Source organism: Aotus nancymaae, unplaced genomic scaffold, assembly GCF_030222135.1.
Source record: "Aotus nancymaae isolate 86718 unplaced genomic scaffold, 86718_ANA_hifiasm-v0.15.2.pri h1tg000048l, whole genome shotgun sequence".
Classification (NCBI taxonomy): domain Eukaryota; kingdom Metazoa; phylum Chordata; class Mammalia; order Primates; family Aotidae; genus Aotus; species Aotus nancymaae.
Window position 1 is genome coordinate 3,563,468 of NW_026988462.1, and position 18,119 is coordinate 3,581,586.

General features: G+C 39.7%; 1 protein-coding gene across 14 annotated transcripts in view; it reads right to left on the reverse strand.

Annotated features, from left to right (window-relative positions):
* Positions 1–18,119, reverse strand: part of MBNL2 (muscleblind like splicing regulator 2) — a 173,404-nt gene that overhangs the window by 11,644 nt on the left and 143,641 nt on the right. For 7 of the 14 annotated variants that reach the window (XM_012458633.2, XM_012458631.2, XM_012458628.2 and 4 more), the window contains one exon: positions 17,073–17,167. The exons of the other annotated variants lie outside the window; for them this stretch is intronic. In XM_012458633.2, coding sequence (XP_012314056.1) covers positions 17,073–17,167 — 95 coding nt within the window. The remainder of the gene's footprint in view (positions 1–17,072; positions 17,168–18,119) is intronic. 14 annotated transcript variants of the gene reach the window in all.

Below are 18,119 nucleotides of genomic sequence, written 5' to 3' on the forward strand. Positions count from 1 at the left end.
AAGAGGCATGAGAATGAGACTCTTCTTTCCTAGTCCTTTCCTCTGGTGCTCTAGAAGTGTTTTAAATAAAGACATATTCAAGATCACTGTATATTTATTCAGGAGGGAAGTTATGAGACTGTATTTGCTCAGCAGGTGCCAGAAATGGTAAAATTAAAGAAAACCCTAGATTGGAAGGGCTGCATGATAGCCAGGAAAAAAAAGTGAAGTCCCGACTCTACTAAAACTGCAAAAACAAAATAAAACAAAACCAGGCATGGCCCATGCCTTTAATTCCAGCTGCTTAGGAGGCTGAGGCAGGAGAATCGCTTGAACCCAGGAGGCGAAGGTTGCAGTGAGCCAAGATTGCACCAATGCACTCCAGCCTGGCAACAGAGTGAGACCCCTGTCTCAAAAAAAAAAAAAAAAAAAAAAAAAAGTTGTAGGCAGATAAAACCATGGCATTGAGGGAAATGGGGAAGAAGTTGGCGTGAATGGATCTGGTGGTTACCCAGAAGCAGGTCCCAGATTTTATCTTCCTATTCCTTACCCAACATTCATGATTCTACAACATACTTCTCATTCCTACTCCCTAAGCCTTCCCCAGATGACATTCTAGTCGTGGAATTTACCAGGGATTATGGCTCCTCCATAGCTCCAGCAGGTGGAGGAGGTGAAGGAATTTTCTATTTTCTGTTGCAGGCTGTCTGGAGGTTTGGGTTAGGCACATACTTGTGATATCTTTCTTAAATCCCAAAGATAAAACAACCTTGTAGACATGGGTGGTATTTGACCTGGGCCATGCTTCAGCACAGTGTTATTTATAAGCAACGCCACAAGCTAAATAAAATGATTGTAGGCCAGCCTGGTGATCTAACCACCAAATTCATGGCTGTCTCTCTAGGAAAACTGAGTTCCAAATCAAATGAAAAAGGAAAATTGAGTTCCAAACCAAATGACAAAGAAAATTTTGAACAAATATGTTTAAAATTAGGGACAGACTGTGTATTAGAGAAGGATAAATTCCTCTACTGTATCAAGAAAAAATACATAATATATGGGCCACACTATTTACAAAAATATTTGAAAGTATTTAAAATATTTACAGTAGGATGTATAGGAAGTGAGGCTATCTGAGATTAAATAGGCTGCTTCATTGAAGATCACCTCTGGACGTGAAGTGGAATCCAAGAAAACATTTTTATACCTTTAAAAATCAGCACTGTATTCACTGCTGTATTCCCAAGGTAGGTCTTAATGTTATGTAACATAATATGTAATATATGTCATTTACAGAAAAAATGTTACATAATATTAATTAATATAATATGTAACATAACATTAAGACCTACCTTGTTGTATACATTGAAAATATTTCCCAAATGTATCTATTTTTGCTCATGGTTATTTTTGATATATCTTGAATATTTTAAAGGACATTAAGTGGCAACTAAACAGTGAAAAACAAATTAAAAATTTAATAAACATGAAAGTTAAAAAAATTCAAGCAACAAGGGAATTCCAAAAAAAATTATTTATGCAGTAATAAAAAAGAAATTTCAAAAACATTCATATATGATATGGGTTTTTCAAAATGAGGTTTTGCTCCTGGTAATAAATTGAAGATTCAGGTCAAGAAAAATCACAGAAACAAGATCTTGTTGGATTTAACATAAAATGTCCAATTCTGCTCAATGCCTTGCTTTTGTATCCACTACCATTATGTTAGACTTAGAATCCTGGGCACATTTTGGTCACAGTACCCGTTTTAACAGTGGAGTAGAATGTGTAATTCAGCCTGCTAAGAATTGGCTTTTAAGGCATCAAAGGGAGAAAAGCAACGAAATGCTAAAATGCAGTAAAAGGAACAGTAAGATCAATGTAATGTGCCGGACGCGGACGTGGGTCTTTGTGTATTGCCATCGTTTCTCAAATAGGTGGGATGATGCTGCCATGTAACAAATTTTCCAGAAAAACTAGTTTTTTTTTCTTTTTAGTTCTTTGCCTGTGTGTGTGTGTGTGTGTGTGTGTGTGCGTGTGTGTATCAGAAAGAGAGAGAGAAATAGGGACAGAGAGGGAGGGAGGGAGAAAGAGAGAGAGACAGAGAGAGAGAGAGAGAGAGAGAGAGAGAGGTTAACAAAAACCACTCCATTGTGTGTAAAATCTGGGTTCAAAGGAAAAATCAAAGCGTCCTGGAGGGGGGATTTCAGGAGGCTTGTCTGTGCCATCAATCAGATTTGTGCTCTTTTGAGCTTTAGTTTCTCACTTGGCTTGTATCACACTGGCACCTCTGCAGTGAGGTGAGTAGTTAAGCCAGGTCACCATCTGTCCTCCCCAGAAAGCCCTCAGAAAGTGCCAAATAGCCAATCGATGGCAAAACGGAAACCAAAGGAGGAAAATGTTTAAAGAAGGAGAGCGCCCACATTCTCTTTCATTTCTTTATTATTCACCATCCCCCATCAAAGCTCAGTGGTGAAGCCCATTCTTTCAGCATCAGCATTTACTTTCTGAGATGACCCTTCTCATATAATAAGGACTTTAACTGTAACTATTTACACATTTGTGTATTTCCTGTCCCCCTCACCATGTAAGACTCATAAAGGCAGGAACTGTGGTTTTCATTGCTGTATTCCCACAATTCTGAACTCTACATTGCTCATGGCTGAAGGTGGGTTTTTTTTTTTAGATGGAGTCTTGCTCTGTTCCCCAGGCTAGAGTGCAACGGCACGATCTCAGCTCACTGCAACATCTGGCTCCCAGGTTCAAGCAATTCTCCTGCCTCAGCCTCCCAAGTAGCTGGGATTACAGGTGCCATCACGCAAGCTAATTTTTGTGTTTTTAGTAGATACAGGGACATATCTTCACCATGTTGGCCAGGCTGGTCTCAAACTCCTGACCTCAGGTGATTCACCCACCTCAGCCTCCCAAAGTGCTGGAATTATAGGTGTGAGCCACCGAGTCTGGCTAAAGGTGGGCTCTTAGCACACATTTGTTGAGAAAAGACATAAAGATATGTTGCTGCAGACATGGTTCATTGAGAAAAAATCCACCTTTGCGCTCAGTTCATGCCTTATGAAAACAGAATGCTTGAAGGGAAACATGGCAACCATAAATAATTTTTCATTATTTTATACTATCAGATTTTATTAAACAAAAACTCAGGGCCAATCAGACACTGTCCTTGCCAATTCTTAATCCTTTCTTTGGAGAAATGACCACTCAGATCTTTTGTCTATTTTTTAAAATTGTAGTGAAATAGACATAACATAAAACTCACAATTTTAACCATTTTCAAGTGTACGGTTCAGTGGCATTAACCATATTCACTTCAGTGAATTCACGACTATCACCACCCTCCATGTCTAGAACTTCTCATTCCAAATGGAAACTGCCCCCATTCAAGAATAACTCCACATCCCCCTTTCCTGCCAATCCTGAATCCCTTCCTCCATCCATTCCTTCTTTCCCTTTCTGTTCTCCTTCCCATTTCGGGCTTCGCAGTGAGACCCCTGTCTCTTTCTGCTTGTATACCTGAATCATCATTAAGATCCCCATTCACTTTCTCATTTAGCTCTGTGGTTTCACTTAAAACTAAATTAAACTTCTGGTTGTTACCTTCACAGTCGCTCCTCCAGGCTGCCTAAAATAGTTATCCTCAACTAGTGTTGTTCTGTTTACCTGAGATCAATTTGAAAGTGAGGTTCTGTGGGGATGGTGAAGAAAAATAGTATCGTTCTTTTTAAATTATTATTGTTAAAAGTTTTAAAGTAAAAGTCTTGATTGAGAGGACTTCTCTTGATAGATTCTTTTCAGACAGAAGTTGCCAGCCAGTTTTCCCACACTGGGAAGAATGAATGGTGCCTTTTCTCAGTGCTTTCTAGCTCTGGTTTGCTGGGCTGAAATTTGGATTCGTTTGTTGATCTCACCAAGCAACAATATTTTCACACCATTTCTGACACGGAGCTTGGACTTTAAAAGGTTTTCGCTTCTACTAAACTTTCTTCTCAATAGTCAAAATGTTTCAAAGCAATAAACTCAGTAGTTTGGAGTTTTTAAGGGGAGTCATGTGAAGAGGTTCATCCCAAGCCTATGCTGACCATAGACTCCCATGTAAATCAAACATGGTGGGTTCACAAGAGAACAGAATTTGCAGGCAGGCAAGCCTGAGGTCTGCATGCATCCAGTCTCTTCCTACCTGCTTGAATTTTAAGCAAATTATTCTCTAAGATGTGCTCACATATGTAAAATAGATAAGAAACTTAAGAAGTTATGTTGAGTAGTAAATGAAATCATGTATATACACATCCCATATGTAACAGTAGTGAATGGAATCCTGTATATGCACAGCCCATATGTAACAGTAGCGAATGGAATCATGTATATGCACATCCCATATGTAACAGTAGCGAATGGAATCATGTATATGCACAGCCCATATGTAACAGTAGCGAATGGAATCATGTATATGCACATCCCATATGTAACAGTAGCGAATGGAATCATGTATATGCACATCCCATATGTAACAGTAGCGAATGGAATCATGTATATGCACATCCCATATGTAACAGTAGCGAATGGAATCATGTATATGCACATCCCATATGTAACAGTAGCGAATGGAATCATGTATATGCACAGCCCATATGTAACAGTAGCGAATGGAATCATGTATATGCACATCCCATATGTAACAGTAGCGAATGGAATCATGTATATGCACAGCCCATATGTAACAGTAGCGAATGGAATCATGTATATGCACATCCCATATGTAACAGTAGCGAATGGAATCATGTATATGCACATCCCATATGTAACAGTAGCGAATGGAATCATGTATATGCACATCCCATATGTAACAGTAGCGAATGGAATCATGTATATGCACAGCCCATATGTAACAGTAGCGAATGGAATCATGTATATGCACATCCCATATGTAACAGTAGCAAATGGAATCATGTATATGCACATCCCATATGGAACAGTAGTGTTTATAAATGTTGGCTCTGTTCCCTTAGGCTATTATTTTAGGATTCATAATCCTAAATAATTTTTTTCAGTTTCTATTTAAATAGACATTCAAATAATACTATTGCTAACTTAAATATTATATGATCTGTATGTCACTCCATATGTTGGAGATAAACTTGGGTTTAATGAGATTGAGATTTTTAAAAATGAGCCCTTAATTCTCGTTCTGTATATGTATCTCCTGAACTGTCACTGATAATAAATTATAAACTGAATTTCTCTGATTTTTTACTAAAGTATTGACTGTCAATTCATGTTAATAATTTCTCAAACTAAAATATTTTGTTACAAAAGCATCAACAGTCACCAACTCATGCTAATCAGCACCCACTGCAGTAGGGAGTCAACATCCCGTGAAAGGCAGGATTTCCCATTCTTTAAAGTTAAACCTGGTTCAAACCCAGCTTCTAGGCTCAACAGATATATTTTCATAGATAAGTTATCCAGCATCTTTTATTCTTATTATTACTCATTTCTAGAATGGGAATTAAAAATTGTTTCTAACTTATAGGGTTGGCGTGAGGATCAGATAATGTATTTCACAAGTGCCTGGTGGTAGTAAGCATATAATAAATGGCACTGTTATATTACAGTAATATTTCAGTTATTTCCATTTCCTGGTCTAAGCCATAAAATGTGAATATGTTGATAAGGCATAGTGTTCATTAATAATTCTTAGATCAGCCTGCTTAGAGTAAATGACTATCCATGGACACCTCTGTACATCCAGTCTTGTCTAATAAACATCTATCTTTCAAGCTCCAAACCTTCACCTCTTCCCATATAGGTTTCACATAAGCAGTGGAAAGGTGGAGGGGACTTTCTAGTTCACCTTAAACCATTTAACCAACCGATCAAAAACCCCAACCCAACCAACTCTTAAATACCTTTATCTGAGGCAAAGGAATACAATGGAATTTTCCTTCTCATTCTTTACATACTTCTTAGCTTTCCCTATTTTCTCTTTTTTCCTGGTGCAAGGCCATTCTTAATGTTACAAGGTTCAGAGAAAAGCAGAGAAAAGAATATGAACAATAGGAATCGATTTAAGCAATTCCTTCTGTCCTAAATCTTCTGAACTAAAGTGGTTCTCTGGACCTTTTGCATATTTCAGTATAACAATGACAAACGGTGAAAGAATGATTAATGGAACAGTTATGAAATTATTACTAGAAAAAAGCACTTGGAGAAACAGAGGGAATAAGTTTAACTCCTTCAAGTATCTTTTTGATTCCTCAGAAACCATTCTAAAGCATAGGGAGGAAGCAAAGTTATTTTACTGAACAAAGTTCAAATAAATGTAGAGCCTGCAGATTCAAGCTGAATTTCGGTTTGATTGAGGGGAAAGAGGAGTAAGCATGCTCCTAACAAGGAGACTGAGTTTCATCCTAATCCCTTATGTAATCTTGAGTAAGGTCACTTAACCACTCTAGGTCCTTTTCCTCATTGGAAAAACAGGATAGTAGGAGCTTTGGGAAAGTTCTAAGTCTGGTTTTGCCAGTTAATGTGATAGTATGATTTTGAGCAAGTTCTTCAGCTCATCTAAACTGGAGTTTCATCATCCCTAGAGAGGGGATAATAATAGTCCCTTACAGGACATGTTGGATTTCAATGACATAATTCATACAAAAGGCTTAGCCCAGTGTTTGGCACATGGTAGGTGCTTTGTGAGGGTAGCAGAGTCATGTTTTTGCTGTCTGCATGCTCTGGAGCAGTTCAGAGTCTCTTACATGATCCTTTAACGCACCTTCTCAGGAAGGCAGTGTGCTGAAAGGGAAACAACGTTGTTCTAGGTAGGACGCGGGTGATTGGGTCCTGGGCCTGGCTCTCTTGCTATGTGTGTGAATTGGGTAAGCCACTTTGCCCATCTAGGCCTCTATTCCAATTTATGTAATCTGCATCATACTTTTTCTTTTTTTATGTTTTGTAGAAGTATGGTATGATGGTGGAAAATCTGCTCTTACAACTTACGGCCTTTCATATCTATGATGTAATTGATGCTGGTCTCAGGTCAGACCTGCAATGCCTGATGTAGCTGTGATTAGGGGAAAATGAGCAACATTCTGCAATGATCACCTTAATGAGGCTGCTTCCAGAAATGCATTTCAGCGAGAAGTAAAGATCATAGGAAGTTTACTGACATATGCTCTGAGATCTTTGAATACTTCAGAGCAAGGGGAGCGATGACAGGAATACTATAATTTGAACATCGAAAGTAAAACAAACAGACCAAAAGCTCTAACACTTTGTATTTGATGCTAAAGCATGATGAATTCTAACTGTTAAATTAGCTATAGTATGTCATAAACTGGTGTTAGAAAATGCCAGTCAAAAAATTTGTCCTTTATAGTACAAATCAAAGGGAAGGTGTGTAGACGAGAACCATCCTTTTGATGGTCAATGAGAGAGAGGTCTCATAGGAGCGTTATGTGACAGAGAGGAGAAAGGCACTGAAATCCACAGACACCATAGATGTCAGAGAACAGCCTCTGGGGGAGCAAAGGCAAGCCAGGCATCACGGAGCCTCTCTGAATTTCCCTGCTTCTGAATGACTCACCTTTTCCCCCTCAAATATTCTCTTTTCTCTCTGTCCTGATTTCATCACTTCACTGATGAAGCAGCTTTCTCACTGGTTAGCTTGACTCAGGCTGGCTGTCCCAGTGCACCTCTGCCCACTCACTTCCAGTACATTTGAATTTCCACGCCTCTCAAGGAACCCATCCTGTTCTGTTCTCATCCCACACTTTAAGGCCCTCCAAAACCCTCCTTATCCCCCCAGCTGCACTTCCTAGGACTGCCCAGCACACCCTCCTCTTCACCCTCCCTGGTGTCTCCCACTCCCCGGCTCACAAGAGCCACAGTGTCCCCTCTTCTTTAGATCTGAAGCAATCACAGTTGCTCTATCTGCTTCTATCATGAGATAAAGTCTGAGATGGAGTCTGAAGTTCCTTTCTAAAGCACACATGCTATCGAGGAAGAATGTCAAACAAGGGGAAAAACACTGACTTTAAGGTCAGACAGATGAGGCCAAAGGCAGGCTCTGCTACCTACTGGAGCTGTGATCAAACCTGAGCTTTGACTCTTCACACGTAAAAGAGGGAAAGAGAGTCCTGGTGGGTTTGACGTGATAGCGTGTGGAAAGTAGGCGGCGGTGCATGGGCTCCCTTTTCTCTTTACCCTACCTCATCGCCACCTCTTCAATTTCCAGCTGGTTATGGTGTCAGGAATAACCTTACCTGTCCCTTCTCTCTCATTCCTATACACCCCTCAGACGTATGAGACTGCAGGGATGACGCCATGCCATGGCGCTTACTTCCCAGGCAGCAACATTTGCCTGCTAGACTTTGTGTTTTATGACATTTTCTCTGCTAGGCAGTGAGTTCCTAAGTACTTTCAGCATTTCCCCAACCTCTTAGCCCCTAAAGTGGTCAGCAGACCCAGCCTGGTCTGACCTTGGGAGTCACGCCTCCAGCAGTGTCATCCCAAGGGAATGCCAGAAGGGGCTGAGAGGCCAGAGCAAATGCCAATGTGCCTTTGATGTGTGGCAGCATCAAATGTGTTTGCTAAGTGGAGCCACAGTCTCGAGTTTGTCTGTCCTTCACATCCACCTGCACAGAAAGGCTGGCAACTTCCCCAAATGCACAGGCAGACGTGTGAGAAGGTAGGCAGCAGCGACAGAGCTTGGGTAGATAAGTGTCCATGAACAGGAATTCCATTCGGTTCACAGCAACTCTTATAAAGAAGAAAACCCTGTCCATCATTCAGCCCTTGAAAACGGACCTGAATTCCTTCACTGCAGCTAGTCTCTTTTTCCTTACAAATTTACAGCTGGAAATAAACACCCATATAGGATGAACTATATATTCATTTTGCTCCAATGAGAAAACCTAAAATTGGTGAAATGGAGCATGATTTTACTATCATCAACAAAAGCCAAAATATGACAGGGAATATGACTTTTCAACCCGAAAAGATCTCCCTCTAATTCCATCAAAATGCAGAAGAGGCTGGGTGCAGTGGCTCATGCCTGTAATCCCAACACTTTGGGAGGCTGAGGCAGGCAGATCACGAGATCAAGAGTTCAAGACTGGCCGGGCGCGGTGGCTCACGCCTGTAATCCCAGCACTTTGGGAGGCCGAGGCAGGTGGATCACAAGGTCAAGAGATCGAGACCATCCTGGTCAACAAGGTGAAACCCCATCTCTACTAAAAATACAAAAATTAGCTGGGCATGGTGGTGTGCACCTGTAGTACCAGCTACTTGGGAGGCTGAGGCAGAACTGCTTGAACCCAGGAGGCAGAGGCTGTGGTGAGCCAAGATTGCGCCATTGCACTCCAGCCTGGGTAACAAGAATGAAACTCCATCTCAAAAAAAAAAAAAAAAAGAGTTGAAGACCAACCTGGCCAACGTGGTGAAACCCTGTCTCTACTAAAAATACAAAAATTAGCTGGGCATGTTGGCGGGCACCCGTAATCACAGCTTCTCAGGAAGCTGAGGCAGGAGACTCATTTGAACCCAAGAGGCAGAGGTTGCAGTGAGCTGAGATTGCGCCTTTCCACTCCAGCCTCGGTGACAGGGTGAGACTCTGTCTCAAAACAAACAAACAAAAAAATGCAAAGGAGGATGGGATTTGAGGTGTTGTGTGAAGAACTATCCACCAGGCAGGAATGTGCCACATAAGGACTCTTGACATTTTCTCTTCAGCTGCACAGAATTGGAGCTGATATTATGTCTTTATGTGCTATATACAAAAGAATTCTACCCAAGTTCCTCACCAAGAGGTGTAAATTATTCATGAAAAATGAAAATGTACTAGATTACAACACTTACATAACTGAGACTTTTCTTAGAGAATCTGCAAATGCATTTATTAATTAAACTTCAGGGTAGGCCTGCAAAGCAGCTACTGCTGAGACAGGAAAATAAAAGGTCTATTGTTTTCTTATTTTCTAATTACTTGAAGAGAAAAGTTGATGTGCATCTATATTGTTTTCATAGATCCAAGACCACGTAAGCTGGACAAAGTACCCCCCCTTCCCACTCTTATTTTATTTTATTTTTTAGCATACTAAGCAAGTCTGGATTCTGATGTCCTTAGCCATGAAGACAATGGAATTCAGACTCAAACTGCCAAGGAGCTTTAACAAATAGTGTTAACTGAATGCAAATGCTGCAATTTTTATAGTTTTATTTTTTATTCAAAGAAGTAGAGCAGGTTTCAATCTCAATCCTTCTCTCTCTCTCTTTTTCTCTCTCTTTCCTGCCTTCTGTAGAAAATATTTGATATGCCAATTCTGCCTCATCTGAAGTAACCACATCCATTCACCAACCTGAATCCCCTCTACGGTTAGAATATAAGCAAAAAGTTAGAGGTGGCTAAATGACTGGTGCAGTGTAAGGCAGAGAGACAGATCTCGGCCCAGATTACCGTTTACAGGGGCTGGATTCTGGCAGTTGCTGTCTCTGCTTTTTTGGAGAACAACATACATGGGGCCCAGCTGCTTTCTGTAATCTGTTCCCAGGAACAAGCAAACTGCGAGAAAGGAGTGCTTCACAGTTTGATCATCCATACATAAAGGCCAGCCACTTTCCCGTGTATTTCAGGAGAGAGAGATGACAGGAGCCTACTCCTCCCACACTGGGACCTTGCAGAACCAAGATTTTTCTTGTGAAACAAAAGGCAGGCCCCGAAATGGGTCAAGTGGTGAATAGCGGGGAATGTTTAATGCCTCCTACATTTGTCTGAATATAGTCCAGACAGATGGCATTGAATAATAGATGTTTTATAAAACTCTGAGATGAGAGATGAAATGAAACACCATCTTACCTTTCTAGACTTCTTGGTTAGTATAGGTTAACTTATATATCCAAGAACCCATATACAAATAACTTAAAAGTTATGTTCATATTTATAGGTGAGAAACAAGCTTTCTCTTCCCTCTTTGGTACTTTATAGCAGGCCAGATAAGACGTAATATACATCTGGCTACATGTAATTATTTTATCTTTCTGATAAGATATTGTTGAAATTGATGGTCATAGATAAAAAAATGATGTCAGGTAAGTCTAGAAAATGAGATTTTCTAATTTATCAAATATAATAGAGGGCTATACGTATATGATATATTATCAACTAATTTTCAATGAGCTCTTCCTTAGGCCAACTCTCTGTTGAATGTACTTAATCTTCGGAGGAGAGTTCAGAAGATGTGATAAGACCTTGAGGTCATAATATTAAACATGAATCATCATTTTTGGAGATGTGATTAAGTGTTGGTTAACATATTGCCCAGAATATAATCATTTCATTAGCTTCTAAGGCACTCCTTGTGATGCTCCATAAAAATATTCACAATATTTATACATAGGAATCTCTTTCCCTAGCATGGACTCACGGGCCAGAATGAATTAGATGAATAATCTGTTCACTGCTCATAGAGCTTTGATTCGGAGACATGGATGATATACATTTACTCCCCACCTGAGGGGATTCTTTTCTTCACGCAGAGGCCTGTGGTTGTGGGTAGGGTGAGGTTTCGTGGCCGAGTCTCATTTAGGTAGGAGTGGGAAGGCCCATGGGAGAGGTGAGCACACTGCAGGTGTCCCAACAGTGAGGCCACCCAACTGCTGTACTGGCAGGGACTGAGTTTCTTATCAGCCTCAATCTCGCCTTCTACCATGTGACATTTATTTAGACAGGCTTTGCCATAGTAGGGAATCATTGTTATGTTTCTCTTTTGCTAAAAGTAACACTCCCTATGTAATGGGCAAAGGCAAGACAAAGCAGGCCAGTTGCCAGCTGCCATTGTCCCCATTTAAGCTCTTGTTAAAACCTCTTAACGGCCTCTACAGACTCTCCTGCTTCGACTCCATCTGCTCACTCTTCCTGGAGTACTGTTTCCATCACTATCCTGCTTGAAAATCCTTCAGTGGCCAAGTCAGGGCCAAACCCTTTAACCTGGCATCAGGGTCCCACACAGTGGATTCTCTGATCAATCTGAACATGAGTTACTCTCCAGCTAAACTTTATACTTCCCCAGCTTTCTTCATACGCTTGCATTTGTCTTTCTATTTAATGATAATGCCTTAAGGCATGTGCAAAGTCCTTGTAGACTTCAGAGAACAGGAAAGAGTACTTCTTGCTGGGGGAGGAGAAGGGAGACGTTCAGGGAAAGATTCAAAGTATAAATTGTATTTTAATTGTGCCTTGAAGAATGTTATTAAGTAAATTAAATGATCTCTATATATAAATGAAGAAACCAAGACTTAAAATATATTTATTTGGAAATTATTTTCTCTCCCTTTGAAATAGAATGTAACTTTAAAATAAAAAATGCTAAACGAATTACAGCATAGAATATTGTAATAATTCAAGTTCATCAGGAATTTTACTCTGCACTCTCATTATAAAATTTCATTTCATATGAAAAAATAAGTAATCCATTACTAAGCTTTTATCTCTTTTAATGTACACACTAAGATTAAATTTGTTTCAATATAGGCATCTTTGACAGAGTTACACATTCTGGTTCTTGGTCAATGGACTCAAATGGACTAATTTACATGCTACCTATCATTCTCCCCTCACCCCATTTTTTTGTTAACAAGCTATTTGTGAGATGATTAGTAGAGGTTGGGAGCAAAGCCTATGACAAAAGAAAGCCATGAACCTGTTTCCCTAAGACAAATGACTAATTTTTTCTTAGGTTATCTTACTTCTAATTTTCACTGGTTATTTTATCACACTGAAATAAGAAGGTCCATTATGTGGTTTCTTTTTTTTTGAGATGGCGCTTTGCTCTTGTCACCCAGGCTGGAGTGCAATGGCGCGATCTCAGCTCACTGCAACCTCTGCCTCCCGGGTTCAAGCAATTCTCCTGTCTCAGCCTCCTGAGTAGCTGGGATTACAGGCGCCTGCCACCATGCCCAGCTAATTTTTTTTTTAAATTATTTTTTAGTAGAGACGGAGTTTCACCATGTTGGCCAGACTGGTCCTGAGCTCCTGACCTCAGGCAATCCACCCACCTTGGCCTCCCAGAGTGCTGTGATTACAGGCATGAGCCACCACGCCCGGCCCCACTATATGGTTTCTAAAGATGACCTGGCTACTTCACATAACTAGCTCAAAGCTCTGTTCAAATCCAGCTCATCTCTCCAGTTTAGGATTCATCTCAGCTTGAGCTGCCCTGGCAACACTACTTTATTTTCCCCTATAACAAGAAAATTGGTTATTACTGAGCCTCACTGGAAAAACAGTTTCATTTATGGAATAAATGACTTTTGTGTATTTATAATTATGGAGCAAGGCAGTATACCATCCTGGTTAAAGCAAGTCTTCTGGAACCAGGTTTAAACTTCAGCAAGACCACTTAGAAGCTGTCTGACTTTGGCTGAGGTAGCTAACTTTTGTTTCAGTTTTCCTATCTATCAAATGGGGATGATGATCATTGTACCCATCTCATAAAACTATTGTTAAGAATTGAGTGTCTGCATCTATATATAACTATCCTCTCTTACGTACTATATAATAAAATACATGATATGACATGTAATATATTACATGAGAGAGACCATTTAGAATCATATCTGGCACATAATAAGTGGTTTATAATAATAATATTATTACTATTAGGTATAATTTATCTATTAAGGCACAAATATCTTAACAGAAACAGAAAATAGTGCTTAGTAAATTTATTATATTTTTGTTTCCTTATCTGCTCCCAGAGCTAAATAATCAAAAAATATTTTGTATTTCCCAAATGTGTTTGGATTCTGTCTTTACTTAAGTAATCTCAAACCAGCAGTCTAAATTCAGCGAAAACTTTTAGTGGTGGCATCTTGATTCAGCCTGAGGATTGAACTGATAGCCATGTGGCTTGTTCAGCTTGGCTCACCATGGGGTAACGTGTAAACAGCACTGGACCTAAGAAGCTGTCATGGGATGTTTTAATCTATCCTCTTTCTTCAATGAATGACTTGTATCTAATTACAAATGCCTATGAGATTTGAAATATTTGAACTGACAGTCTGAATTGATCAAATTAACAAAAAAACTGTCAAAATCCAACTACATTTTAAAGACAGAAAAGAAGGCAGGGTGATTATCAGTCGTTAAACTCTGGAATCATTAGTTTCACTTTCCATTATGTTTGTATTTATCTTTGCAATCTCATGCTTTGGGCCTAAAATAATAGTCACTGAGCCTTTGGTTCACTGAATTTCAGAGCTGAGAGGGACTCCAGGGGCCATCTAGTTCTATTTCTCTTTTCACAAATGAGGAAACTGAGATTCATCATGTTTAAATGACTTACATAATCCACATGGGTATGATTCAATTTGAGTTTAAAGAGAGAAATCTTAACAAGCCGATAACTTGTTATTTCAGTCATTAACAAGCTCTGAGTTTCCTATGATTGGACGCTAAAAGAATTTCCAAGGTCTTTTATAGATGCTTTGCTCTTTGAAACTTATTGAAAATACATAAAGAATATCATATCTGGAAACTTCTGTTCACTATTATATATTTTTCCATGGTTTTCATGTGCAAGCACACCTGCATCAAGGGCTGCTAAGGGATTTCTCTTTTTCATCATTTAAGTGCAATCCAGCAGCAACTATTACATCTGATAAACTGCAAAACACAGAATATAGGATTTTTGAAGCTACCATCAGGTACTCCTTTAATTATGTTTATCTGGATTAAATTGAAGTCAAACCTCAGCTATGCTTGCAATTAAAGAAGTTGAAACTTCAACTTATTTCCTTTTCCAATCGCACCATGCCTGAAAATGATAAATTTTAACTTCTGAATATTCCATGCTTCCAACCTCTGCCTCCCTAGACAGAAAGACAGACAGACAGACAGATAGACAGACAGACAGACAGACAGACACACACACACACACATACATACTTGAATATACATATGTAATATCTCAAATTTTTTTTTACAAGACAGAGCCAAAGAATCACTAGGCTTGAAAAATATGTATGACACATGGTCAAAAATTTATCGTGCTAAAACAATTCATCCTACAACTCCAAAGTATTTCTTTATCTTGGCTTCTTTTCCTTTCTTAAAAAAAAAATCTCTAAGTGTCCGAAAGGCTAAACTTACCATACGGAATTTCACTGCAACAAATACTAATATATTATACTTCAAACTTGCTTTTAGTTTAATTTAATTTACTTTTGAGACAAAGTCTCACTCAGTCACCCAGGCTAGAGTGCAGTGGCATGATCACGGCTCACTGCAGCCTCGACCTCCCCTGGCACAGGTGATCCTCCCACCTCAGCTTCCCAAGTAGCTGGAACTATAGGTATATGGCACCATGCTCAGCTAATTTTTTTTTTTTTTTTTGTATATTCTGTAGAGACCAGATTTTACCGTGTTGCTCAGGCTGGTCTCCAACTCCTGGGTTCAAGTGATCTTCCTGCCTTGGCCTCCCAAAGTGCTGGGATTACAGGCATGAGCCACTGCACCCAGTCCAAACTTGTTTTCTTATAAAAGGACTTTGTAACAAAAATTGGGACAAAAATCACATAAGCATAGTTCAAGGAGGCAGGACTTAAGACTTGAAAGAAACAGGTACCCAGTTTCCCTGTTAAGAATGAGTGAGAAGAGCTTTGGACCTAATAATGGAAAGATGCAAACAGTCTCTTTCCCTTCTCCCATCCATCATTTAAAAATAGTCATCATCATCTTCCCAGCTAAGGAGCTCATCCTTGCCTGTTCTTTATTCTGTTTGTTTGGAAGCTGGGTTGGCTTTCCTTAGAGGACAGGTTGGCATTTTAGAGGTGGGGGTGAATTGCTGAAGAATGGTCCACAGTTGATTGACACCTGCCTCTGCACTGCTGCTGGGCCTCTCCTCCCTCCCCCGCTGCCTGCTCTCTCCCACTCTGTCACAATGCTGAGAGCACAATCAGCACTGTCATGGGGTTTAACTTTTATTCTTGCATTCCTGTCCACTCATGCCTTTCTTTGCAGGAATGAAAGCTGCAGAGCTGGAATCGTGGATTCACTTGAACAGGGAAAGCAGCATGACTCAGCCCTCCCAGCCTGCAGAACGCGGGCTGGGACTGCCGTGATGCCCCGACACAATTTCCCCCAGTTTCTTCTATCCCTTGTCATCTTTTATTAGCAGAGCTGATTTTATTTTTAAAAATCCATGAAACGAAACTAAAAACGAAACCAAAATTGTTCTTCTGTGAAGGGAGGGCATGCACAATAAAAACAATTTTTCTAGGCGAGGTGAGAGTTTCTGCTCACTCACTCTCATGCTGTCTCCTTGTGGCTAGGAGCACATGTTTGCAAGTTGGGAGGCTAGGATCAGGGATACAGTCAGCTTGTGACCACAGAGTAGGAAGTAGCAGCTGGCTGTCACTACGAAATAGTACATCCATGGTCTCACTGGCACATGCATTAAACCAACAGAGTTAAACGCTCCTCGTCAGTTATATCCAGCCTTTGTGAGTTCAGCGGCACCCATGACTCTTCATTCCGGATAGTTTGGCTCTTAGGCCAATATTGGAGCAGATTGTAAAGTGGGAACCAAGTGAGTTTGGCAGAACCTAAGACCGAGGTCAAATGATCATAAGAATTGTTCAGACCTCAAATATGACACTTAGGCCAAGGGGAAGACTTTCTAAGAGGAGACCCTTTTTCCTCCACACAGCCGATATTGAACCGAATTCAAATAGAGTCAGTTTTGAAGCACCCATGGGTGCACATTTACAATGTTTCTGTGGCCATTCACAAACCACTGGATAGGTAATGCTGTACTAAAAGGAATTTAAGCCTGTCAGGTTAATTACACAATATTAGGTACGAAAACAAACAGTGCAACACAAAACATAGCTACATCATTATTTGCAGTAAATGTTAACTCTAAATAAGTGCAACCTGTCTGTAAATGCTTGCTATAAACTAATTAAAAAAATAAAATTTGATGGATAAACATGAAAAAAAAATTCTCACCGAGAATTTTTTTTTTAAATATCAGCACTCATTTAGAGTTTGGGATTTGTGAAAGAAAGCTTTAAAAGGAGCAAACCTGATTGGCTGTGGCTGTTGCTGCGAAGGGGACACTTGTTGCAGGAGTTGTTGCTGCAGAGACAGTGGCGGACGTAGCGCTGTGCATCATGGGTACTTTCAGGAGGGGAACCATGGGAGCAATGAACAGGAGGGTGTAGCATTATGGTAATAGAAGTGGTATTTTGGCATGGTGAATATCAGAGCAGCAAGCCATCATGGGTTAAACCAGCAGATGGCATGCAATCACAATGCAAAGCAAGGAAGCATGGGAGAGAAATAAAAAAGGGAAAATAGCTTATTACAAGTACAATTAAAGGAAGTTTTAAAACATAATCAGTGATTCCCAGAAAGGCCAAAGCAGATTACTTTGGTTGATGTATTTATAAACATTTTATTTCTAACAATAGATCCATTCCCAATTCAGAGTATTCAGTGTATGCAATAATGGTTGTTTCTAAAATTGTGGAAGGTGCTGTCCGACGAAGCAAGACTATGTGATCATCACTTTTAATCATAAATTCTGAAACATCCAAGTCTCCATATGGAGGCCTATTTTGGGATAGGATGTTCTTTGGAATTATGGTTACTTTGAATTTTTTTTTTCCAATTTGGGACTGCTTATATGAAATGGAACTGCTGTGGGTTGTGGTTTATTTGAATCAATAAACGATGGAGCAAACATCATAGCCTTGATGCAAATTCTAACACAGTGACTCTGAAATAGCCAGACAAAATTTGCAATACTTCTTTTTCTTCACTCTAAATAGAACTAATCCATATGTCCTAAAGACAGACGTTTGTACCAATGCATTAACATGTGTGAGGATAACTATCTGCTATTAAAATTAAATGGCTAAGGGAATGCTGAGGTGCAGAAATATCATCACAAATAAATCAACACTTAGAAAAGATAATCAAGTTAGGCAGCTCAGACATTGGGTTTCAAAATACATCGATTTATAATTTGTAAAAAATAAATGCTTCTGGGAAACTCTGATCGCTCTAACACACAGCAAAGAGGAGATAAAGGCACACCACTATGAAACTTTCAAACATTGATGAAATT